Source organism: Muntiacus reevesi, chromosome 3, assembly GCF_963930625.1.
Source record: "Muntiacus reevesi chromosome 3, mMunRee1.1, whole genome shotgun sequence".
NCBI classification, from domain to species: domain Eukaryota; kingdom Metazoa; phylum Chordata; class Mammalia; order Artiodactyla; family Cervidae; genus Muntiacus; species Muntiacus reevesi.
Genome location: NC_089251.1, coordinates 3,876,760 through 3,901,904, shown reverse-complemented (window position 1 = coordinate 3,901,904; position 25,145 = coordinate 3,876,760). Strand labels below are relative to the sequence as shown.

Sequence of the window (25,145 nt, the reverse complement as noted above, 5' to 3'; positions counted from 1 at the left end):
AAGGCTGCCCAGTGCAGCGTTCTGGCCTGCAGAACTCCATGCAGGAATTAGCCCAGGGGGCCACAAGGAGTCACACGACTGAGTGACTTTTCATTTCGTGTGGCTGATTCATATTGAGGTTTGACAGAAAACAACAAAATTCTGTAAAGCAATTATCCTTAATAAAAAAAAAGGTTTAAAAAAATACACTACAGTGAGATGTTTACTATCAGTATTTAACAAAGTTGCTAACCAAGAAAATACTGTGCATGACCTAAATGGGAAGGAAATCCAAAAAAAGAGGAGATCTATGTACACGTCCGGCTGATTCACTTTGCTGGACGGTAGTGCCTTATACAACACTGAAAAGCAACTATACTCCAATAAAAGTCAATTTTTTACAAGAGAAAGAAAACCATGGAAATCCCTTGTTATGCACGTGCGCCATCCCTTCATAAAGACCATCACCAGCACAGGCCGCATTTCACGGCTCCTAGCTGGCTGGCTGCCCCCCAGCACACCACGCAAAGCGCCTTCCATCCACGCTGCCCACTGGGGACGGCAGAGCTACGCCTGTGGTGGCCTGGGCTTGCTCTCGCTCCTTCCGGGATTCGCCGGGTTTGTATCCCCTGAAAGACCCTGGAGGCTGCCGGCAAAGAGTTCAAAGGTGATGCACCTTTCTGATGTCGCTGCTTTAGAAGCAATCGCTCCTGTGTGCCCCAGGACAGACGGTGGATCTTTGTCACACGCTGCCATAAACTAAGTTTTAACCCTTGGAAGAGAAAGTGGTGCCGACCTTCCACGTTTGCTCAGAACCATCCCCACCAGACTTTTTCTTACAAAAACACTGGAAATAAGTGGTGAAATGTCAACAGTCCCTAGGTGGGAAAATAATGGGAGAATTTCCCTTTATCTTCTTGTGGTTCTCAGTGATGGAAGGATTAAAATGCTCCAGCTCCAGCGACTGTTGACTTCCCTGGTAGCTCAGATGGTAAAGCGTCCGCCTACAATGTGGGAGACCTGGCTTCGATCCCTGAGTAGGAAGATCCCCTGGAGAAGGAAATGGCAACCCACTCCAGTACTCTTGCCTGGAAAATACCAAGGACGGAGGAGTGAGGTGGACTATAGCCCATGGGGTCACAAAGAGTCGGACACGACTGAGCGACTTCACTTTCACTTCCCAGGGACCATGGCTGGGGCTAGGGGCCCCGTCACCACCACTGACCGCAATTTTGAGCTTGAGGCCCAGGGTACCCCTTCCTTCCTAGCTCCAGGCCTGGTGACTGAGCCAGCTGCCGCCTCTCAGAACCACATTCTGCCTCCCCTCTGACCTCCCAAGCGGCTGCCAAATTCCCATCACCAGCTAGTATTTCTTCTTGCTGCAGCAAAGCGCATCGGAGCCAGAATGGCTGGGATGCGCTGTTCCTGTGTGCCAAGTGTCTGTGACAGGGCAGTGGAAGCCAAGCTGGCGGCCCAGGAAGGTGGCCTCGTCTCCGGGGAGTGGATAGGGGAGCATGGACACGGCAGTTTACTTGAACGTCTCGCCCAAGCACACGATGGCAGAACTTTCAGAAGTGCTGGAGGGATGAAGGGTGGCCGGGACGGATGGCCCTCGGGTTGGGTTTTCACCTCTTTAATGCTGTCTCCAAATGTATGCCTCAACCGTGAAAGGGGAAGAACACAGAACGAGGACAGGCGGGTGTGATAGGCCTTCCACAACTGCTGTCTCACCCGGTTTAGAAGTCAGGGCTCATAACCCTGCGTTCTCCTTCCTGGGCTGTTTGCCAAGCCCCACTCTGATCTATCCACTTCCGGGGCTCCCACACTCCATCCGGGGACAGCCCCCGGGCCACAGAGCCTCTGAAATTATTTACATGAGCCAATCCACCAAGAGAACTGCAAACCTGAGCTAACTGCTCTCCTGCCAGACAGAAGCTGCATTGCACAGCTCAGCTGTGGTCACCATGTCCCCAGCGTGCAGCCCCCGACACGGCCCTGCAAGGCACCCACCTCTCCTTTGGAACCGCAAGTCACAGAGCTCTGCCTCCCATCTCGCTGAGTGTCATCGTGCTGTGTCTACCATCAAAAGACTCCTTAGGGAAATCCTTAGTGGTCCAAAGGTTAGGATTTGGCACTTTCACTGCCAGAGCCTGAGTTCGATTCCTAGTCAGGGAACTGAGATCTCACGAGCTGTGCAGTGCCGCAAAAAAAAAAAAAAAAAAAAAAACCCTTTCAATCTTACAGAACAACACGCCCCCGCTCCCGATCCGCAAGGCTGTTATAGCATTCAGATCTCCCCACCTGTCTGGCTCTGTGGCTTCTCCAGCAACAAGTGTGGTTTGGCCCCTGTGTGTCTGCGTGGTCATCTTCTGCCCCACAAATCACAAGGTAACAAGGACAGTATCTTCCCCCATCCAGAGGGGACTATGTGCACGGAGCAGCTGAGAGGCCAGCCCGGGGCCACAGCTCCTCGGTGAGGAACTGGTCTGAGCTTGCTTGTCAAAGGCTCTGGTCTCCGTGCACAAGCCTGGAGCTCCCAGCATTCTAGGAGTAAGAGGGGCTCCCACGCCAGGAGCCCCTCGACCGAGCGCCAGGTTGTGGGCAGAGGGCTTTTGCATCACCGCCTCCCACCCCTACCTCACGTCCTCCATGCCTAGGTTCCTGGTCCTCATTGAGGAAACTGGGATGCAGAGAGGTGAATACTCTGCCGCAGGAAACTCAGCTTTTGACTTTCGATTTGTTGACAACACCATCTTGGATGGACAGAGCATCTTCTAACTCTCACGTCCCACCCATGTTTGCTTTCCCAGCAAACACGTACATGAGTCTTGCAAAGGTTAAGGTCAGAAGGGCTGGGTCATCATCTCATTTGACAGATAGCGAGGCCTAGAAAGGTTACCTAGCATCTGCAGAAGGCTTACCAGTGGGCTGTACAGCGAGGCCGTCAGAAACACATCCAACTATTGGGATACTTTGGGGGCAGGGAAGGATGGATGCAAAAGAGACAGTGGACAAATGTTCTAAGAAAAGAGAAGACCCGGAAGAGACAAGGCCTGGAGCTGACCCCACTCCCAGCCCCATGACTCGCACGCTCTTTCACCCTGGACCCCAGACAGGTTGTTGAGACAACACGTACTTCCTCCTAAGCTGTCCACTCTGACTCTGAAGCCCTCTAACCTGAGTGGACATCTGCATAGAGGGTCCCATGGACACCACTGCTTGGGCGATGGGGTCAGAGTGGCTGGAACACGTCGGAAATGGCAAAGCCGTTCTCCGAGGGTCTCGGGGTGTGGTCCTGCAAACACGGTGTCGCAAGCCAGGCTACAGGGTCACAGTCGCCCCGGCTGTGGACGTGCGAACGGCAACTCTGCTGTCAGGAGGGGCCTTTCAGCTCACCGAAATTTAAGAGAGAACGTTCTGCCAAAAACAAAAGGCACAGCGGAGCGCTCGGTGGATGATATGTATTCCAGTCCATGTCTGGCAAACTCTCAGATGGCAGCCGCGAGGCAGGGTCAGGCGGGTTCTATTAGCTCAATTAATGAGGAGTAAGATAAGGCTAACATCCTACCCGTCGGGCGGCTCGGCGCAGAGCTGGAGTAATGGAGTTATTAACCTCAGTCAGCCACTGAATTGTGCGGCTGATTCCAACTCCATTTCCTAGTTCAGGCCTCTATTAATGGGCTGTTTATTGTCCTTAATCCACATAAGGATCAGTGGCAGAAATATGAGAGCTTCCTGGAAGGACCAAGTGATAATAAGAGGAGGAGAGAGAGGCGAGAAATCCTCTCCATCTCATATTTTAATTTTTCTCTGGGCCAACTGCTGTTCTCTTAAGGGACGAGAGCGTCCTCCTCACTCTGGAACACGTCGGAAACGGCAAAGCCATTCTCCGAGGGTCTCGTTGTGTGGTCCTGCAAAACACAGGGCCGCAGGCCACTAAAAAATAATCAGCTTTTAAAATCAGACAGAGAGCTCTGGCATATTAACGATATACCAGTTCACTTTTTAGTTTCATAATGTACCACATTATACCATTATCTAACATAGTGGAACCTGAGCGATCAGAACAGCATTCGGCAGAGGGATTTGTCAACATGGTTAAACGCCCTGATGACAATTTCCCAGCTTGCCTGGCTCCACAGGACCCTTCCGGACAAAAAGGGGGCTTTATTTTTGTCTCTTTCGGGGTCCCTCTCTCGTCTCACGTGCTGGGTGAAAAAGGGGCTACTTTCCTCAATTCCAACCAACAGGAGTCTTCAAATACTTCCCATAGGTAAGAAAAGCAAGCAGGTTGAGACTTTAGAGTAAAAATATTAATATTTTGAATAGAAATGAGTTATCTGTGCCAACCTACAATGAATACAGCAATTACTCTCTGAGGATCATCGCTCAACGTATAACGGTATTTGCCATTGTAGCCTCTTTCTATGAAACTGGAATTCAAAATCATATGGGTGGGACTTCCCTGGTGGTCCTGGGGTTTGATAGAACCAGGGACCTGGGTTCGATACCTAGTAAGGGAGCTAAAGATTCCACATACCGAAACTAAAAGATCCCGCATGCTGCAACAGCAATCATGCATGCCACAGCTAAGACTCGACACTGCCAAATAAATAAAGCAATATTCAAAAACAAAACTAAATCACATGAGTAACTGACATGATAAATGTTTTTCATGATTTTTAACATGTAGGCACATCAGCGGCACGCATGTTTGGGGCATGTGAGTGTGTAATTTATCATGTGAGAACAGGAGAGAAAACTATGTCCCACACTTTGAATCGGGGCTTCCCAGGTGGCTCAGCAGTAGAGAAACCGCCTGCTGCTGTAAGAGATGCAGGTTCCATCCCTGGGTCGGGAAGAGCCTCTAGAGGAGCAAACAGCAACCCACTCCAGGATTCTTGCCTGGACAGGCTTATGAACAGAGGAACCTGGCAGGCTACAGTCTATGGGGCTGCAAAGAGTCGGACACAACTGAGCAGCTGAGCACACATGCCTGCACACTTCGAATGAGAGTCTGTCCTCCCAAGAGGAGCGGTGGGTAGGGTGTTCAGAGCCCACTGTGTCCACGGCACTTGCCAGTTATAAGGTACACACACACACACACACACACACACACACACACACGCAGAGCAGGGGGCCTGTCCTGTTCAAAGAGGAGAGGTTATTGCTCCATTTGACAGATGGGACAACTGAGGCTAAATGTAGTTTTTTCGAGCGAGCTAGCCAGTGAACAGGGATAGACACTCATCACCTTGCAGAACAGGAACAACGCAGCCATTTAGAGCAAAGAGCTGGGGTCAAGGAGGGTCTCCTCCAGGCGGTCTGGGGCAAAGGCCCCAGCTTCTCTGAGCCCACATGCCTTTTCCTGAACCAAGCTACTTTAAGGGGCTATCGAATGGACTGAAGGAGATGCAAGGCAGGCAGAGAATTGGCACTCAGCAGACCCCAGGCATCACTAGCATCATTCCTGTTGTCAGGGCGACGAAGAGGGCAGAAGATGAGGCGGCAGGACTGGGGAAGGAAGAAGTGTTCTCAGGGACTCGCCCTAGGAACGTGGCAGAGCCGCAGCCAAGAAGAGGCAGGAAGTGGATGCAGATGGGGGGCGGGGGGAGGAGAGAGAAAGCCGTTCTCGGCAGCCAGCCGGGCCGTGGCCTGATCAGAACATTCCGGGCTGCCTCCCACCACCGGGTGGAGGCTTGTTCCAAGGCTGCAGGAAATCTGAAAGCTTCCAGCCCCGCTCTTCCGAGAAGTGCGCCAGGCAGGCGGCACTTGGGTGGGTGGGTGGGGGGTGGTCCCAGCCCCTCCGGGTAGGGGGGATTTGTGTCCACGGGTCTGGGTCCCCTGGGCAGTTCTGCTCTCCGGTTCCCCGGGGGAAAGGGCTGTGTTTTTAGCAAAAGCCAACAAGACACCCAGCACCGACTGGGAGCCACATGCAATGCGAAGAGCTTGTCACTGCCTCCCCAGGGACAATCAAAGCCCTCTGGGCGCCTCTAGATGTGGGACACACAACTGTCTCGTTTAAGAAATAATAATAAATAAGAAATTAAAACCCACCACGCTTGCGAAGGAACCTACAGAGCAGTTGCCGGTTTGCACAAAACAACCCCGGACACAAGAAGCTCATCAAAAATGCTGTCCTTGGGTGATTTCTCCCTCGCCCCCAGAGCTAGTCCAGCGGGACACAGAAAGAGCGAAATGTTACAGCAAACAGCACTAGCAAAATCGTGAATTCAATGGGCAACGACTCAGCGAGGGTCCCCCCCCTTTCACCCTCTTTCTGGGAATTTCTGAGAGCTGCAGCAACAGCTCTGACCCAGACCTTGCCGGCTGGCCCTGCAGCTGTGCAGTCTGGGAGGACCAGGAGGTTCAGGGCATGGCCCACCCCATTCTCACCCCCCAGCATCAGAGGGAGGGAGGATGCAAAAAAAAAAAGAACCCGTCTGCATCTGTCTGATGCACTGCAAACTTTCCAACATCAATCAGAAGCCTATACTCCCTTCCATAGTAAACATTAATTTTGAAAAGAAACACAGGGCTACAAACTTGCAGCATGAAGTGAATTATTTTATAGTCACAGGCAAGGGCAGATTTTTTTTTTGTAGTCTTGGACACTTCTTTGTTTCTTTCTTTTTCTCTTCCTTTTTCTTTTTTTCTTTTTTACTATTATTATTACATTTTAACAAACTTTATAGCCCATTTTATTTGTTCTCAAATAACTTTTTCTCCTTCTTTTCGACACATCAATGACTTGGTTTGTTTCCCTCATGGTGAGATGTTGGAACCGAGAGATTGATACTGCTCAGCGAGATACGATTTAGTATTATGTGCCGTGGGTTTATGAAGCAGGAGTCAAACAAAACATTGCATTTGAACACTATCCATTTATTAGCTCTATGGAGAGATTTATATTTGACAAGGAGACAATAACTTTGCTTCCTGATACGCCGAAGGGGTCTATTTCTGTGTCCAATGCACAGAGTAGCTTGCCCTTCCCCAATAACTCTATTTACTACTATGAATACATTTTAATAATAAAATTGATATATATGTAAATTTATTTTAATCTAATTTCATTGAATCCTCCTAAAAAAAAAAAAAAGAGCCTTTGTAGATTGTTTTCATATCTGAGTTATAGATTTCTGTGTCGTATTCCCAGATTGATTTCCAGGCTATAATTCTGTCAAGATTTCCTCCCGGTGTCAAAAACAGCAACACCACAGCTAGAGTGCTTCATAATTGGCATCACAACGGAACCAGAATTACAGCCTCGATATTCATCCCAGAGCTGGCTGGGTTCGTCTTAGAATATTTCTCGCTTCCTTAGCCTCTTCCTGGGCTTGAAGGTTTATGGCGAAAATTACTTTCTAAATTAATCACAAAAATGCTGCATTGAAAGCTAAGGTGGAGGTGGTGGATTAGACAGGGATAAGGAAGGTGGGGGGGGAAATACACCCTCAATGAAGGGAGAGGAGTACAGAAGGATGATTAAACAGAGGCAGACGATTAAATCTAGCCTGTAAACAAACACCTTTTTCTTTTCCCCCTCTGCTTGTCCTCTGCCTTAGGGTCAAATAAATTAAACTGGCATTATTTACTACATAAAGAGAAACTCATTTTTATTTTGTGGTGAATGGAGAAGTACTTCTTTGCAAGCTTGCCCTAAATCAAAGAAGCTCTTGAATCACCCTCCCTGTGTGCTTTTAATAAACACCAGGCCCGTCCCCTGTGGGTCGTGCAGCCCTGGCCTGGCACAAGGGCTGGCAGATAAAACACTTGTTTTTCCCCTCGGGGTTCAGAAAAATGAGCACTAGGCTCTCTCCCTACGTCTTGTCAATGACCCGCCCCCAGCCTTCTTCTAAGTGACTGCCTGCATTTTTCCTGATGCCTTTCATCTTCAGGTCGATGGTGAGCCTACTCAGAAACTAACTATCGACACTGAAGTCTGCTCCATCTCCAGAAAACAGAGGGTGGAAACTTGGCCTTGTAGCCCGGTGGTCCCTGGAGACCACCGGAGAGAAGACAGGATGCTCAGGCTGCCGGCTGGGTCCTGGCTGCTCGAGAACTAGCCAGACCTTTCAGCCTTCCAGGAGGGAGCGCTCCAGACCCAGCGCTGAGGACGTGATTAAGACAGGGCTGAGGAGAGACTCCAACCAGGGGACGGAAGAAGGCCCCTCACCAAGAGGTCCACCCCTAGCCCCCAGGGTCCGTGAATGTGCCGCTTTACCTGGAGCAGCGGCTCCGCGCTGAGGCTACACTAAGGACCTCGATAGGTCAGATGATCTGGGTGGACCCGCTCCAATGACAGGAGTCGGAGAACTGTCCCCGGCTCTGGTCAGAGGGAGATGGGAGCACAGAAGGTCAGGTGTGGCAACGATGCTGTCTCTGAACAAACAGGAAGGGGGAGGTGATCCCAGGGTGGCAGGCAATTTCGAGAGGCTGAACAGGGGAGGAAATCGAGTCTTCCCAGGGCCTCCGGAAAGGAGTGCAGCCCGTCTCACATAGTGACGTCAGCCTTACAGAATGGTAAGACATGGGTACTGTTCAAGCCACTAAGTTGGTGGCGGCGATCGTTCAGTCACTCAGTGTCCGACCCCGCGACCCCATGGGCTGCAGCACGCCCGCCTTCCCTGTCCTTTACCACCTCCCGGGGCTTGCTCATACTCATGTCCTCTGAGTCGGTGATGCCATCCAACCATCGCGTTTGTGGTTGCTTATGCCAACAGTCATAGAAAGCTAATTTTCTGTTTTCTAGAACCAACTCATGTTCCTCTTAGACAAACAGCAGACCTACACAGAGACAAGTGATTTGCAAAATATACCCACCTTGGGACTCAGGTATAGACACAGCCAAATAAGGGTCCGAAAAGTTTAAAGAGAGAAATAGAGAGAGAATGAATACCCTTTGGAAGAAAAATTACCCAGGAAACAGCAGCACACTTTAGATAAAGCCTTATCAAGGACCTCTCTGGTGGCGCAGTGGTAGACTCTGCCTGCTAACGCGGGAGACACAGGTTTAATCGCGGGTCCGGGAAGATTCCACACGCTGAGGAGCAGTCAAGCCCGTGCGCCCCAGCTACTGAGCCTGCGCTCCGGGGCCCGGCAGCTGCAAGTGCTGGGCCTGCACGTCCAGGGCCCGCGCTCCGCAACCAGAGAGGCTGCCCCAGTCCGTGCACTGCGACAAAGCGCAGCCCCTGCTCAATCGCCACAGCTAGACAGAGCCCTCACGAGAGCAATAAAGAACCAGTGCCACCAAAAATACAAACACACACATAAAATGTTAAAAAAGAGCCTTATCAATGCTCAAAATAATAGAGAGAACAGACTCTATGATAGGAGAAATCAGAGAAAAGAGGATGAGATAAAATTTAAAAGGAGGTATTCTAACGCATATATATGGAATCTAGAAGAATGGTACTGAAGAATTCAGTTACAGGACAGCAATGGAGAAACAGCCATAGAGGATAGATTTATGGACTGGGGAGAGGGGAGGAGAGGGCGCGATGTGTGGAGACAGTAACAGGGAAACTTACATCACCATATGGAAAACAGATAGTCAACGGGAATTTGCTGTCCGGTTCAGGAAACTCAAAGAGGGGCTCCTGCATCAACCTAGAGGGGTGGGGTGGGGACGGAGATGGGAGGGAGGTTCAAAAGGGAGGGGACAGATGTATACCTATGGCTGATTCATGTTGAGGTTTGACAGAAAACAACAAAATTCTGTAAAGCAATTATCCTTCAATAAAAAATAAATTTCAGAAAAAGAAAACAAAATTAAAAGGAGAAGAAAGAAAACTGACAGCATTAAAGGAAAAAGAATTCCCTGGTGGTCCAGTGGTCTAGACTGGGCACTTTCAGTGCCGTGGCCCAAGTTCAATCCCTGACCCAGAAACTAAGATCCCGCAGGCTGTGTGGTTCAGCCAAAACAAGTTTAAAAAAAAAAAAAGTAAGGGGGGGTGGAATCAGGGAAATGTATAAGAATTATAGAAGTGAAAAAAGAAGAAACAAGAAATAATACTGATATTTATTTAAATAAACTTATTGTGAAGGACGGATTTTAAAAATAATACAGAAAGAAAAAGGAAAAGATAAAGCTACTAGAAAGAAATTCTAATTATGGAAGACAGATGATGAATGTCCAACATACATTTAATCGGTCTTGCTTCCCCCGTGGCTCTGCGGTAAAAAATCTGCCTGCAATGCAGGAGCCACAGAAGATGTGGGTTCAATCCCTAGGTTGGGAAGATCCCCTGGAGGAGGGCATGGCAACCCACCCCAGTATTCTTGCCTGGAGAATCCCATGGACAGAGGAGTATGGCGGGCTGCAGTCCATGGGGTTGCAAAGAGTTAGACATGACTAAAGCAACTTAGCACACCAAATGAATGAACCACAAAAATATTAATATATGTACTAGAAGGAAATTCTCCTGAAATACTGGAAATGGGAAGGATTCATAATATTCCAGAGAAAAGTAATAAAGAGAACCAGAACTGACACATGGTCTGGTGAATATAAATGAATTGAGAGAGAGAGAGAGAGAGCATCCAGACATAAGAAGTATATTACCTTAAATGTAAAAAAACTCAGATGTTCCCGCAACCCCGCAGGTGTCAGAGCACAGTATAGAAATGGTGCAGGATGCTAAGGGGTAAGAAAAGTGATGGGAGAATTCTTTACTTTGTTAGCTGTTTACAAGTAAAGTTAACAGAAAGACCATCTCAAATGTGCAACAATTTAGGAAGTTAAGCATGTACGAACCCTTGTTGAAAGTGACTCAAAGACTTAATCCTTTCAAATGAACAATGAATCAAAATGGATAAATGGAGAGGCTGAACAATGTGAATAGCTGGTATTGAAATTTGAATCCAGCTGAAGAGAGAAAAAAAACTTCTCAAATACAGTAAGAACAGCTAAAAACAATGTAATTGCTATACTTCTAGAAACAAAAGCTTAGTGATCTTAAAAGTAATAATCTGTGTACAACAGACTGAGATCACATGTGTCTGTTCCTCCCAACTGTCCCGTAGCCCCTGCAGCCCCCATGGCCCCCGAGGCCCCCCGTGGCCCCCCAACAAAAATGGAGGTGGGGAGGGGAATAAGGAAGTGGTATGTATGGGAGCATTTTCTCCTTCATCTTTCATATGACAGAGTCAGAATAGTCTGTTTCATTTCAGAATTGACAAATTGAGAAATACAAGTTTAATCAAGCCATCTTGACAAGACTAGTAGAGCTAGAAACAGATTATCTTCTAAACCAACTGGGGGGAGGGTCGGAGAGGAGAGAAACCAACAAAAGCAATAATAAAACAAAAGGAAAACACAGACCATTAAAAAAGATGGAAAACAAAGGAAACCACGATGAAGCATAAAATAAAGTGATAAAAAACAAAAGTATAGTGGGATAGATTCAGCCATCCAAGGCAAAAGACAAGCAGGTTGAATAAAACATTTTAAACCCAATTTCATTCTGTCCCACACAACAACCTAAAATAAAGGAAGCAAAGTAATTGATGGTAAGAGACATGCAAATGCAATGAAGCAAACAGGGGTTGAGTTGTGGATAAACATGGCACGTTGAACCATGCACCACACTCTGTTTCCTCCAAAACCCCACAGAAAACTGACAGGAAAGGGATTCTGAAACCCTAAGTAGCAAAGACAGGGAGAATTGAGGGAGGGAAGGCAACTTAAAACATTTTGGGGGGAATTCCCTGGCAGTTCAGTGGTTAAGATTCTGCTCTTCCACTGCAGGGAACCCGGGTTCAGTCCTTGGTGGGGAACTAAGATCCTGCATGCTACAAAGCACGGCCAAAATAATTAAATTTTTTAAGGTTTCTTTTTTTTCTTTTTTTTTTTTGATGCTTGGAAGAGCTGGATCAGTGGCAAGAAACTGCAGAGACCTCAAAAAGGCAAACCTCAAGTCGCAGCAGGAAAAGCTGAGAACAAACCCCGTCCCACCGGCAAATCCTAAACGGCTCAGGCACAGTTACTGAAACGGAGCCGTGCTGAAACACACATTAGCAGACGTGACGCGGGTCTGCACGTCCCACACAGCAGGACAGGAGGCTGGAAAATGGACTCTTTTACTTCAGAGGCCACTGAGCTCCGGTGAACGCGGATGCGGTGCTGCCCAGGAGAAAACAGAGTCCGCGCTGGAGGAGAGCGACGGCCCTGTCCCCGTCACGCTCATCAGCGTGATGCTGCGCGGTGAGCACGCGGCTGACATGAGCCTTTACGGGCTGAGTATCACCACACCAAGACACGTACGGCAAAAGCTGCGGGAAACGCAAAATCAAACTCTTGACAAGCCTGCTCCAAGGAACGGTTGCTGCTGAGGTTTTAAAAACCATTCCGGCCATAGGCAAAGAACGAAAACCTATGAAATGACCACATCATTGATCCCATAAGCCCGATAAAGGACAAAACACATGGAAAAAATTCAGACCCATATTACATATGCTTATTAATATAAAAAAATCTAAATAAAAGTGTAGCCAGTACCGTACAATAGTATATTAGCTTCCCACTGCTGCCATAACTAATTACCACAGATACAGTTTATTTAGAAAGTTCCAATCTATCATCCCACAGTTCTGTAGGTCAGAAGTCTGGTACAGGTCCAACCGTAGCACAATCAAGGTCACCGGGATGACCCACCTACTTTAAAGCCAACTGTTCAGTTACCTTAATTACACTGGCAAAGTTCCTTCTGCCACGTAACCCAATATTCACAGGAAAGAGGCTCTGCAGGTCATGGAGAACCAAAACTGTCTGCACAAGCCTATACTGAAAGAATAGCACAGCATGAGACAGTCATTCCAGGGATGAAAGGCTGACGTACTATCAGAAAACCTACTAAAATACTTTATCATATTCACATGTCAAAAAGAGAAGGAAAAATCATCTGTCTTAGAAGATGCCAAAAAAAAACCTTTGAATGAAATTCAACTTCAACTTCGGACATTTTAAACTCTAAACACTATGCTTTTAAAAATTTATTTATTCTGCATTTATTTTTGCTGTGCTGTGTGAGGCATGTGGGATCTTAGTTCCCCGACCAGGGATCAAACCCATGCCCACTGCAATGGAAGTGAGGATTCTCAGTCACTGGGCCACCAGGGAAGCCCCAGAACTACACCTCCATAACTTTACGAAAACTCTACATACCTTGAACGACAGTAGCGCCTTTGTGGTAGAATACAGGACAATCCTTCAGGTCAGGGGGCAAAAAAACACACTTGTCTGTCATGAGCCAGTTCTGGAAGTACTATGCAACGCAGTTAGGCAAAAGAGTAAAATGAAAAATATAAATGCTGGAAAGGAAAAGGACACAAAAGAGAAATATTTGTGATGACATGATCATCCACCCCGAAAAGCCCAAGAGAATCAACTGAAGACCTACCAGAAGCAGTCAGAGGTTTCCAGGAAACAAGCTGGGACATAAAAATAAGTAAGAAAAGTCGGTACCCATTCTCAGAATCCTGAGAAATCCGGTTAGAAGATAAAAAGGATGCAAATATCTTATTATCACAATATCAACAAGAACAACAGGTAATACAATACCTAGAAATACACTTAAAATGAAAAGCAAGGGCCCCAATAAAGGGCTGATTGTCTCACGAAGGGGCAAGCAGAGAACAGGGCCACAGACTGCAACGGACCAAGCCATAAACCTAATGCGATTCCAGTTACTTAAAGCGTCAACAGCAGTGTTCATTTGGAGTACTAAGCATGTGAGGCGGACACTAAAGAAGAGTAATGAGGGACTTCCCTGGTGGTCTGGAGGTTAAGACTCCCTATGCAGGGGCCTGGGTTTGATCCCTGGTCAGAGAACTACATCCCACATGCTAAAGATTCCATGTGCTGCAACTAAGACTCGGTAGAGCCAAAGAAATAAAGAAAATAGTCTTTAAAAAAGAGTAATGAAAGGGCCTTGTCCTTAACTGGCTATTTTGAAATATATGATAAAGCTAAAGTGTGGTTAGCATGGCATGGTTCTATACCGTGCTAAGCCGCTCCAGGCGCGTCTGACTCTGGGCTGACTCTGTGACCCCATGGACTGTAGCCCACCAGGCTCCTCTCTCCATGGTATCCTCCAGGCAAGAACACTGGAGTGGGTTGCCATGCCTTTTTGCTGCAGAAGTAGACTTGTGGGGAACAACAGAAAGTTTAGAAGTACAGCCAAGTATACTGAGAGACGGTATCTACAAGCAGACAGTGGTCAGACCACATATAAATACATACCCCCGGAACAACAGGTGGCCGACTCTCTTGGTATAAACAGCAAACTCTGACAGCCTCTGTTTTCTTCATGTGGGTGGTCTTTGTTTATTTCCACAACATCTACCGTTGTGGGGTGCTCTCAAGTTCAAGTTAGTGGAGGAAGGACAGAATATTCAACAATATTTGACATCGTTTTGAAAGAAATGGCTAACGGTTGGGGAAAAAGGAGGCTGGCACAGCAAACCTACATCAAAATAAACGTCAGGGCCTTCCCCAGTGGTCCAGCGGTTAGGAATCCGCCTGCCAATGCAGAGGTTCCATCCCTGGTCCAGGAAGCTTCCACCTGCCTCGGGGCAACGAGCCCAAGACGCCACTACTGAGCCCGAGTGCTCTGGAACATGTGCTCCCCGAGAGCAGCCCCTGCTTGCTGCAACTGGACAAAGCCTCGTGCAGCAACAACACTGGCCAAAAATAAAGAAAATAACTTTTTAGAAATTGTAAATAAATAAATATCAGATGCATCAAAGATCCAAATGAAAAAGGGAAATTGTGAAAACAGTAGGCGGAAACCATGGATTGCTCTGTACCACAGTCCCAGCGGGCAGGCGAGACTGGCTGATACTTGTCATCACTCACAGACGGACGTGCAGGCCCAGTAAGGGGAGCGGCAGAGCCGGGATGCGAACCCGGCTCGCAGGGTAAACAGGACGGGTGGTGGGATGGGGGTGGCCAGGCACACCCCCTCTCGGGACCGTGGGCAGGCTCCAGGCAAACGGCCCGCTGTCACAGGGGCCTGGAGAGGCGGCAGAGACCCGCCCGGAGCGCACGGGAAGCGGGCTGCTCACCTGTTGGGCTTGTAGCCCAGGCTGTCCATCACGTGCGCCTGGTCCAGATCTCGCGGGAAGCCGTGCAGCACCCACCCTCTCTCGACGCAGTCCTGCTGGTCCAGGCGCTGCTTCAGCACCTTCATGATGATGTTGTCGGGGACTGCAGAGAAAGGAGGACAGCTGGTCACTCTTCGGACCCAGCAGGAAGGTGAGGGCGCATCCGAGGTCGTTGCCCACCGGCTTCCTAACTTCATCTGACCGGGGTTTGAACTGGTGAAGAGGTGGGTTTAGGTGGCCGAGGATGTGGGTGCCTGTTTCTCGGGGCGCGCCTCGGTCCCACCAATGAAGGGGACGTGTCTGTGCGGGGAGGGAATGCACTGGGTGACCTTGACGTTGAGTTTCCCTGACTTTGACAGGATAGACGCCCATGGGTAGCCAGGACAGCTCCCAACTCTCCAGTGATGTGCCGGCACCCTTCTCCCCACCCTGCCCCCCCGGATCCAGCTTTTGCTGCAAAAGACTTCTCACGGAAGCCCCAGTGGAAGGTTTAGTTTTCCTCCAGTGGAGCAGCAGTCGTGTCCCCAAGGCTCTCTGCTAATGTACGATGCACATGCAAACCCACCCCCTTCTTCTCCCCTTTCCCCGATTCTCCCCTCCTTGCTGTTTAGAATCAAATCTCTCTCAAGAATCACAGCGTTAGTTATAACCGGTGACTGAAATCAAGTCTCGTGGAGAAGGAGATGTTAAGAAGTCTCTTGTTTACATTACTGCAATTGACATTTTCCTGAAATTTATACCTTTCTTCCCAGACTCATTAAATGGCCTGTGTTGCTAATGTACTGCATTCTAGCAATTTGCACTGCATTTCCTGCGCTTTGCACTCATTTTTCCAGAGATACTTGGTAAATATTACCATTGTTTGCTATAAATGTGGGCCTGATGATGAGCAAGTTTTCCGAGCGGCAGTGACAGAGTGGTTGGCAGCTTCTGTGGAGATGCTTGGTTACCCTCCGACTGGCCATCCGGGGGTCAGCCCAGCGGCCCTAATACACACGACTGGAACCTTCCCAAAGGCCCCCTAGGCTGACAGCTGGGTGAGAGATCCAGAAGAAATCACTACCAGCTGCTCTCCTCTGTGGCCGGGACACACTGAGTGACCGCCCCGCTGCCCAAGAACCATAAACCTCCATCTAAACCTCCTCCAATCAGGATTTCCCTGATTTTGTTTTCACATCTTTCAGCCTTCCTTCTCCAGTCTGAAGGAAAGAGCAGGAAAGGGATTTTGCCCTGATGAGACGATCTGGCCCAGACAGGTTACTGAGGAGTTGATACAGCTAATCCCATCCCTTCCCTGCTGAAACCTGCCGTCGCTCCCCAGTGCTTCTCGCTGCGGTCAACAGGGCCCTGCAGGGTCCATGGCCTGCCTCCCCCGGGTGAATCTCCCCCCAGCTCTCCACCTCCCCTTGAAAGTGCTGGTCCCTCCAGCCAAGCCTCCTTCCCCCACGCCTTGCCTGGGGCCAGGCCCCCGAGGAGTGTACACTCCCAGGACGGTCCATAGGTGGGTTAGCATCTGTTTCTTCACCTCCGCTTGCCGCCCTGTTCTTAATGCTCCAGCTAATGCTCTGCGGAGTGCTGCCTCTCACGAGGACAGAGGACCACGCCCACCTCGCTTGTCCATAATTAACACAGTGTCTGGCATGCAGGATGTGGTGGAAGAAATAGACCAGAGCACTCCATCTGCAAAGCTTCATTGCAACAAAGATGTTAAAAACCAACCTGACCGGACTCTGGGGAGCTTAGAATTAGAGTGGGAGCTGGGCTGGGGGCACCCACGAATCTGGGGTCTGGTCTCGGCCCTGCCCTTGGGTGCCAGCCGACCTCCACTGGTCCCACAGGCTCTCCCAGTCCCCGTCTCCTCATCCGCCGAGAGGATGCAGGGCTCCGGCCCCAGGGGATCAACACCGCACGTCCCAGGTGCGTGCGAGGCACTCAGAGGCACTTGTGCCCTTCGGTTCGGGAGATGTAGGTCAGGAGACAGTGTTCCATGAACCCTCGCGTGTTCCCACTGGGGCCAAGGTGTTCTAAGCTCGCCCCTGGGATACAGGACGGCTGACTTCAAGCAAGCCTGGGCAGGTGAAGATGGAGAGATTTAGGGAGCCCCGTCCTGAGTCCTCTGTTCTTATCCCAGGGGTAGGAAACCTACTGCTTGACCCCTCACTCCCCAGGAGCTGATAGTATTCAGGGCAGGGGCGGGGTGGGCAGAGGGGCAGCTGTCACGGCTTCGGGGGTCCCCTCCCCCGGCTCCGCGCTGCACTCCCTACGCACGCGCTGCCCAATGGCTCCCGCCAGTGACCCTGTGACAAGTCGGGGTGCGGGGAACCACCGCTAAGACCACCGTGTGAATAAGGAACAGAACTTTTCTCTGATTCAGAAACCTCATGTTATCTGTCAGGAGAAATAAATACAGGTTAAAGACAACGAGGGTCACGAATCTGCTATACAGCCTTCCAGTCCAGGCCCACCCCTAAATATTTACAGGGATTCTCACAGAAATTGAAACCCATCCAGAAATAAGCCTTTCCCAGTGTCTGTCCGGTGGAGCGTAACGTAGCATTCGGGCTGTGCCCGGGCCCGGCCTCTGACACCGCCACCCCCAGCAAACAAGCAGCCCAGGGCCCTGCCCTCCTGGGGTCCACGTTCCAGCCGGCGAGACAGACGATGCACAGATAAATAAATAACCATTTCAGAGAGTCACAAATACTAGGGAGAAAGCAAACCAAGTGGTGGGATGATGCTGGTTTGACTGGATCCAGGATGGTCTCTGAGGTCACAACTGGCTGAGATCTGGACTGAGTTCAGATCTCCTCATGGAGATCTGGGGAGGATGTTCGGGGTGGAGCTGATGGCAAGGGCAAAGGCCCTGAGGCTGGAACAACCTTGGCACGTTCAAGGGATGGAAAAAAGGTCAGTGTGGCTGGAGCGGAGGGACTCTGGGAAGTGGGGGTGGGGAGGTCCTGCCGGGTCTTCTGGAAGGAAGTGGATCTGCCCACTCCCAAGCCATCTGGGCAAGGACTGGGCACAGGCCTTCAATGCACATTTATTGAAAGAACACACAAGGGCTGATCTCAGGATCCTGAGCTAGAACACCCAGGAACGTGCGCTTCACCACGTTTGCACAAGGATGGCCCATTCCGTGGGATCAGCCAGTGGAGTCCCCATCTGGGATCCAGGCTCTAAGGAGGTGGTTAGGAGATAGCACTCTACCTCCTGTGAAGTCTGCTGAGCACCCAAGAATTGATGCTGTCAAACTGTGGTGCTGGAGACAACTCTTGAGAGTCCCTTGGACAGCAAGGTGATCAAACCAGTCAGTCCTAAAAGAAATCAACCCTGAATATTCACTAGAAGGACTGATGCTGAAGTTGAAGCTCCAATACTTTGGCCACCTGATGTGAAGAGCTGACTCATTGGAAAAGACCCTGATGATGGGAGGGACTGAGGGCAGGAGGAGAAGAGGGCGACACAGGATGAGGTGATCAGATGGCAACCATCCAACTCAATGGACATGAATCTGAGCAAACTCTGGGAGACGTGAAGGACAGGGGGTCCTGGCAAGCTGCAGTCCACAGGATCGCAGAGAGTCAGACATGACTCAGCAATGGAACAACAACACAAAGTCTGCGAAGAGCTCAGCTGAGGACCCCCGAGTGCAAACCCGCTGTGAACAGCTCCAGTTTTTCAAAGTTCTAAACGGAAACCAAATCAAAAAAAGAATTCCTTGGTGGTCCAGTGGTTAGGACCTGGTGCTTTCATTGCAGTGGTCCAGATTCAATCCCTGGTCAGGGAACTAGGTCCCTGCAAGTTGCACGGCATGACCAAGATAAACAAATAAAAGGAAAGTAAGCCATCTTTTGATGACCCCACAAGCACAGTGCCCTCAAGTCCTTGGGCACTCGGAGTGGCTGAGGGATGCTTCCGTCGACGCCCCATCAGAGAGGCTGGCCGAGGTACAAAGAGCTCCCTGCATCCCTCTCCAGACCCATCCCCATCAGCCCTGAGCCTAAAGGGGCAGGATCTTCACCTACAGACGGGGAAGGTGAGTGGGCTGAGCTCTAAGGTGGGACGGGAGGGCAGGAAGGTTAGTAGGTGTTGCTGCCTTTGTGAGAGTTCCTTAAAATAAAACCCGGGAAACTCAGCTCTTGGCTCCCCTGGGCTCCTTTCTTGGAGCAAATGTGAGCGGAGAGCCCTGCGGTCCAGCCAAGGGATCTCCCTAACCGTCAGAATCCTCCCCTATGACACCTGCCTCACCGGCTGTTATGGGGCTTGGAGACAACTCATGGGGTCTGCCAGACCCATCGAGGCCTTCTGAAGGGAGGTGCCGGTATAAATTTAATTCCTTCGGAAAGTTTACCCAGAGTCCCATCAGGTGGCTGTGATGAAGCCGCTGGTAAAGCACAGGGGCCCTCAAATTACAAACGTGATCATCTGAGCGTGAACCTGGCTTCAGGAGAGGGCTGCGGGCCTGAGGCAGGCTTGTCCTTGGGGGCGGGCCCACTGGGTAATTAGTTTGCTGGCCAGTGATGCCCTGGGCCCCGTGAAGGCCTCTGTTGATGAGGGTGAGGACTGCATTGGGCCAGTAATTTTCTTCACTAATCAGTGCTGTTGGAGACCAAGCTGCAGTTAGGGGTGGACGGCTAAGCACTGAGCTTCTGGGGCAACAGAGGCTGCTCGGAGGCTCAGAGAGGGAGAGGCCCGGAAGGTTATCCCATTGACCACCGTCATCTCAAAGCTGCGAAACCAAGGCCCCAAAAGGTTGTGAGTTAAGTGACCTGTGCAAGCCAGTTGCTCAGCTGGGGAGAAATCTGACTCAAGGTCAAGAAGTCTGATCAGACAGAAGCACAAAGAGACTTCTTGGTTTAGGGTTGTTTGTTTGTTTTTTTTCCCCTTGTTAAGTTGGCAACAATTTCTAGAGGGAATTTCCCAACTGGCACCAAAAGTTAAAATGTACATTGCTGGGCTCGTGGCCCAGCAATCATGTTCCAAAGAATTTACATCTAAGATACAACCGCAGAGAGGACAGAAGACATGCACGTGGAGATGTCCATTTCAGTTCCGTTTATAACAGGGATGACAGAAACGACTTCAAGTGTCCAGCAGTAGAGGACAGCTTACATAAAGGACGAGGCGTCTACGCAGGGTAGGTCGCTCAGTCGTGTCCGACTCTTTGCGACCCCGTGGACTGTAGCCTACCAGGCTCCTCCATCCATGGGATTCTCTCCAGGCAAGAATACTGGAGTGGGTTGCCATTTCCTTCTCCACAGGATCTTCCCGACCCAGGGATCGAACCGAGGTCCCCCACCTTGCAGGCAGACGCTTTACCCTCTGAGCCACCAGGGAAGCCCCAAGTGTGCTATTAGGAAACCTTTAAAAAATCATCTATGTTGACTTGGAAAGACGCCTCTGACAGAACATCAAATGGGGGAAAAAAGCAAGTAAACGACGTGGATAGTATGATCTGGTGGTTTAGTAGCTAAGTCCAACTCTTGCAACCCCATGGACTGTAGCCCGCCAGGCTCCTCTGTCCGTGGCAAGAATACTGGAGTGGGTTGCCATTTCCTTCTGCAGGGGACCTTCCAGACCAAGGGATCGAATGCGGATCTCCTGCACTGCAGGTAGATTGCTGACCAACTGAGCTACCAGGGAAGCCACTGAAGTATATATTGACCTACATACACACACACAACGTGTACACACATGTACACACAACACACACACACAGGGGAGAGAGGAGGGACACCGATGCCCCAAGAGTGATGGCCTGTCCCTCGGGGACTCGGTCCTGGAGTCGAGAGAGACAATAACACGAGTGGACACATCCCAGCCGGAGAGCCGAAGGACCCGGGAGGTATGACAGTGAGGGCTTCGGAGGAGGGCAAGTTCTCATCGCCCCCGAGGATGGGGAAGACGGGGGCTGCTCACACAGACTCCAGCTTCCAGCCAATCGCAAAACGAGCCCCTCTCTGCAGACTCTCAAATGAGCGCTTCTCCTGAGAGGGGCTTCCCACGACTGTGGATCAATCATCATCGGTGGAGTGTTTGTTTAACGCCTACACCCTCATCCCCCACTGGAGAAAGCAGGGACCCCTGGCAAGTCAGGCTCATTGCTACCCCCGCACCTGGTACACATGCCAGGCACTCAGCAGGTGCTTAGTAAACACTCTTTGAATGAACGAATGAATGAATGAATGACAGCCTAGACCATGTCCTGAAACCAGGCCTATTCTCCCAAGCATTGAGTCAGGTCTCATGGCAATGGGTCCTCCCAGTGTCCCTTTCATCCACTCCACGACGGACTTGTGAACTAAACAGGTAGTCAAGGGAATACGTCTTGACTTTGGAAATAAGTTTCAAAATAATCCTATGTGGGGAGGGGCTCTTGCAGATGCAAGATCCAGAACACACAGGTTCCCTGCACTGGCGATGGGTCCCCTCGGGCTCCTTATTCTATTCTCTCTGCTTTCCAAACAAGTTTAACGGCTTCCATTAACAAAGTGGGTTTTTTGTCTAAAGGAAATGATTTAAAGGCCTAAAAGAGATTGAAACGACCACTGTGAGACACTGTGGCAGAGGGTCAAAGGATGAATCTCCCTGTCCTCACGCCCCAGAAGCGGCTCTCACTTTGGGGGGACCCAAGGGCTGGATGGAGCCCTTGCCTGCTGTTACTCGGGGCCCAGGAGCCTGGCATCATGGTACCCACCCAGACCCGCCCTCCCTGGGCGATCCTGGGCAAGCTGCTTAGAGCGAACACCAGGCCGCTGCCCTCCACGTGCCTCGGTCAAGGTTGAACATCAGTAACTGGGGCTCCTGGGACCTGGGAGACAGAGGCTGCGGGACCACGGAAGTTCACTGGTCCCCTCGAAGCACGGACAGCTCTGGGCATCACCGGGGACCGTCTCCCAGGGATGGGCTGTGCTCCCCCGTTGGAGGCTGGGAAACACTGCTGACCGCTAAAACAAATGACAGACCCCCCCAGACGTGTCCTTGCCTGTGAGGTGAAGGTTGAGGCAGGCCCAGCGGTGGAGGCTGAGGCAGGAAGACCTGCCTTCAGGGCACCTCCCAGGCCCACCCCTGTGTCTCCCGCATCAGGTTCTGCTCTGCGCCTTTGGCTGCCGCCTTTCCCCGCGCCCCCGCCACTGTAGGCCGTCACCTCACTTTTCCAGCCCTGCACGGTCTGACCGGCCAGTTCAGCAAAAATGCAGAACAGAGCTCGCCCGCGGTGTTCTGCCGGAAGTTGAAATTCTCCTTGATAATGCTGTCCACTGCCCTTCATCCTCCTCTCGGAGAGAGATTTCCAGCGCGGCCTCGAGTCTCTCCCCATTGAGTCAGGTGCCTCAGGCTTGATTTCTGGGCTTGACAGCTAACATCTTACCCTGCGTATAAGCTACTGCCAAGGGCTACCTCTCCGAAACGTCCTGTCAACCCTAAATTTAGCAAAGTGCGAGATATGAATATCCCATTATTTCATAAAGGCCACATCACATGCTTTCGGGTGTTATTTTTTCTTTTTCTGAAAATCTTCCATGAGAGATAGCCGTCCTCACATTGACCTCGAGGTTATTAAAATCTCAATCCGTTTGTTCCCTGCCGGCCGGGTACGCTTGACACAAGGGTGGACGGGGAGCTGTGGTCACAGGTGAAAGGCTTTCAGGCCCCCTACCGACCCCACCCAGGGCACCTGGCCCATCCTGGTCTTGAAGGGGAGGCGTGTTCAAGCTCCCTCCCACCTATCAGTCCCCTGGCTCACGCAGAAGGAAGGGCCCCATGAGTCAGGCCACCGTGAGGTGACCGGAAGGGACTAGCCTTCCTGGGCAGAAAGTCTGCATCTTCAGTGTCCAGCTCAGAGAGCTGGTGGCGTTCACTAGGGAAGGCCCTGAGAGAGCTCCCAGGCCAGCTCATGGAAGTCTAGTGGAAGCCAGAGCCGAGGGCAGAGGGGACTCACTGGGAACCCTTCCCCGGGCCCTTCCTGCTGCATCTCGCACCTCGCTGCCGCCTGTGGTCCAAGGCTCCACATCCCTGTGAGCATCCTTGACCAGGGCTTGGCTCAGGGAGGCAGGGACCCCAGGGCACCAGGCTGCTGGTGCCGGCCCCAAAAGGCTGGGACGGACAGTGGAGAAAAGGAAGCAGCTCCCTCAGCGGACGCTTCAAGGTAAAGAATTCCCAAGGTTGAATGGTGTGCCCAGGATTCACCATTTAACCCTCCTGCCACCCCAGGGCAGATCAGAAAAGGCCAGGGACCTCACACACACACCCTACACCCTCCCGACACGCTACGCACACCCAGGCAATCACCTATCACACCTGCACGCATCCCTGCAGGACACGCACATGACGCACCAGCTACACGCCGACCTACCCCCAGACAGGCTACACCCACATGCACAACACTCACTGCACCCCACACCCTCTGCACACAACACGGCACACACAAACACTGCCCCTCCTCCACCCGATACAGAGCCTGTAGCCTCTTTCCTTCTTCAAGGCCCCATTTAAAATCAAGTAAAGGGGACCCTCAGCCTCTGTCGGGGTTCATGGGGGGCTCAGCGCTTTCTTTTCCACCCCCCCCCCGCATCCCAACGCAGCTCCCGGGCCCCTCCCCCTCCTGACCCGGCCAAGGGGGAGCATCTTGGAAAGGAACCCCGGCTGCTGCGGAGGAGAAAAAAGTACTGCTTTTGTTTTCGTTTTCTATTTCCATCTCATGCATACTGATGCTTGAAGGAAACCGGGCTCCCGCTCCCCCCACACGTCTGCCTCTTCCCCAGATTGCGGGGGGCTTGGCTCAGGCTGTGGATTGGGCTCTTCCCGGCCCTGGCTTACTAAGCATTATAGTCCAGCGAAAGCTAAACGCCACCATTTCTGGGAGCCCACCACTCTCGGGATAGTGCGGATTGCTGGCAGCCGAGCGAGGCCTGCAAGGCCTCCCCGCCTCCGCAGCCGGAAATCAGTGTGTGCAGAGCCAGCAGCGCCAGCGGGGCCTGGGGCCAGAGGGGGCCTTCAGTGATGCTCTTTGTTTATTATTTACTGCCACCTGCTGGTCAACCATGGATCCTGCGCCCCAAGTGAGCACTTAAAAGGATAAACGCAACATTTCTGAAATCAGTACAGGACCAGAGGAGAAGAAAGTGGGTTATTCGACTTGGTTGCACTCCACCACTCTTCAGGGGTGGGGAGCAAGCCCCGTTGGAGAACTTATTTCCTTCGTAAACTCAAGTCACTTGCCCTGACAAACGCTTCTTCTGGCCAGCAGCGTTTCCCAGGCACAAGATGGAACATATGTCTTCTAAGGCTTCTTTAGATTCCAAAAATCTATTTCCTCACATCTCGAGTCCTCAACAACAATATTTAAATCTGCTTGTCAGACAATGGTGCCAGGAGATAACAATTAAAAAAATAATAATCTACAAGTTTTCCCACAAGCTGTAAAAGCGGGACAGGGTGTATAGAGAAGGGAACCCTCCTGCATTGTTGGTGGGAATGTAAATTGGTGCACCCACTATGGAGAAGACTTTGGAGGCTCCTTTAGAAACTAAAAATAGAGTTACCATATGACCCTGCAATCCCGTTCCTGGGCATACATCCGGACAAAAACGTGATCTGAAAGGATATATGCGTTCATTGCAGCAGTATTCACAATAGCCAAGACGTGGAAGCAACCTGAATGTCCACTGACAGAGCAATGGATAAAGATGTGGTACACACACACAATGGAATATCACTCAGCCATTAAAAAGAATGAAATAATGCCATTTGCGGCAATGGATGGACCGAGATTATCATAATGAGTGACGTAAGTCTGACAGAGGAGAACTATCATATGACATCCCTTAAATGTGGAATCTAAAAAAGAAAACTATACAAATCAACTTAAAAAACAGAATAAGATTCACAGACTTAGAGAATGAACTTACAGTTGTCAGGGGGAAAGTTGGGGAAAAGTATAGCTAGGGAGTTTGGGATGGACATGTACACACTGCTACATTTAAAATGGATAACCAACAAGGACCTGCTCTCTAGCACAGGGAACTCTATTCAGTGTGATGTGGCAGCTTGGATGGGAG

The 25,145-nt window shown here is 50.6% G+C and overlaps 1 protein-coding gene across 4 annotated transcripts in view; it reads right to left on the bottom strand.

Annotated features, from left to right (window-relative positions):
* AK8 (adenylate kinase 8) overlaps positions 1-25,145 on the bottom strand; it is a 133,025-nt gene that overhangs the window by 37,196 nt on the left and 70,684 nt on the right. For all 4 annotated transcript variants that reach the window (XM_065927100.1, XM_065927101.1, XM_065927102.1 and 1 more), the window contains one exon: positions 15,049-15,190. In XM_065927100.1, coding sequence (XP_065783172.1) covers positions 15,049-15,190 — 142 coding nt within the window. The remainder of the gene's footprint in view (positions 1-15,048; positions 15,191-25,145) is intronic.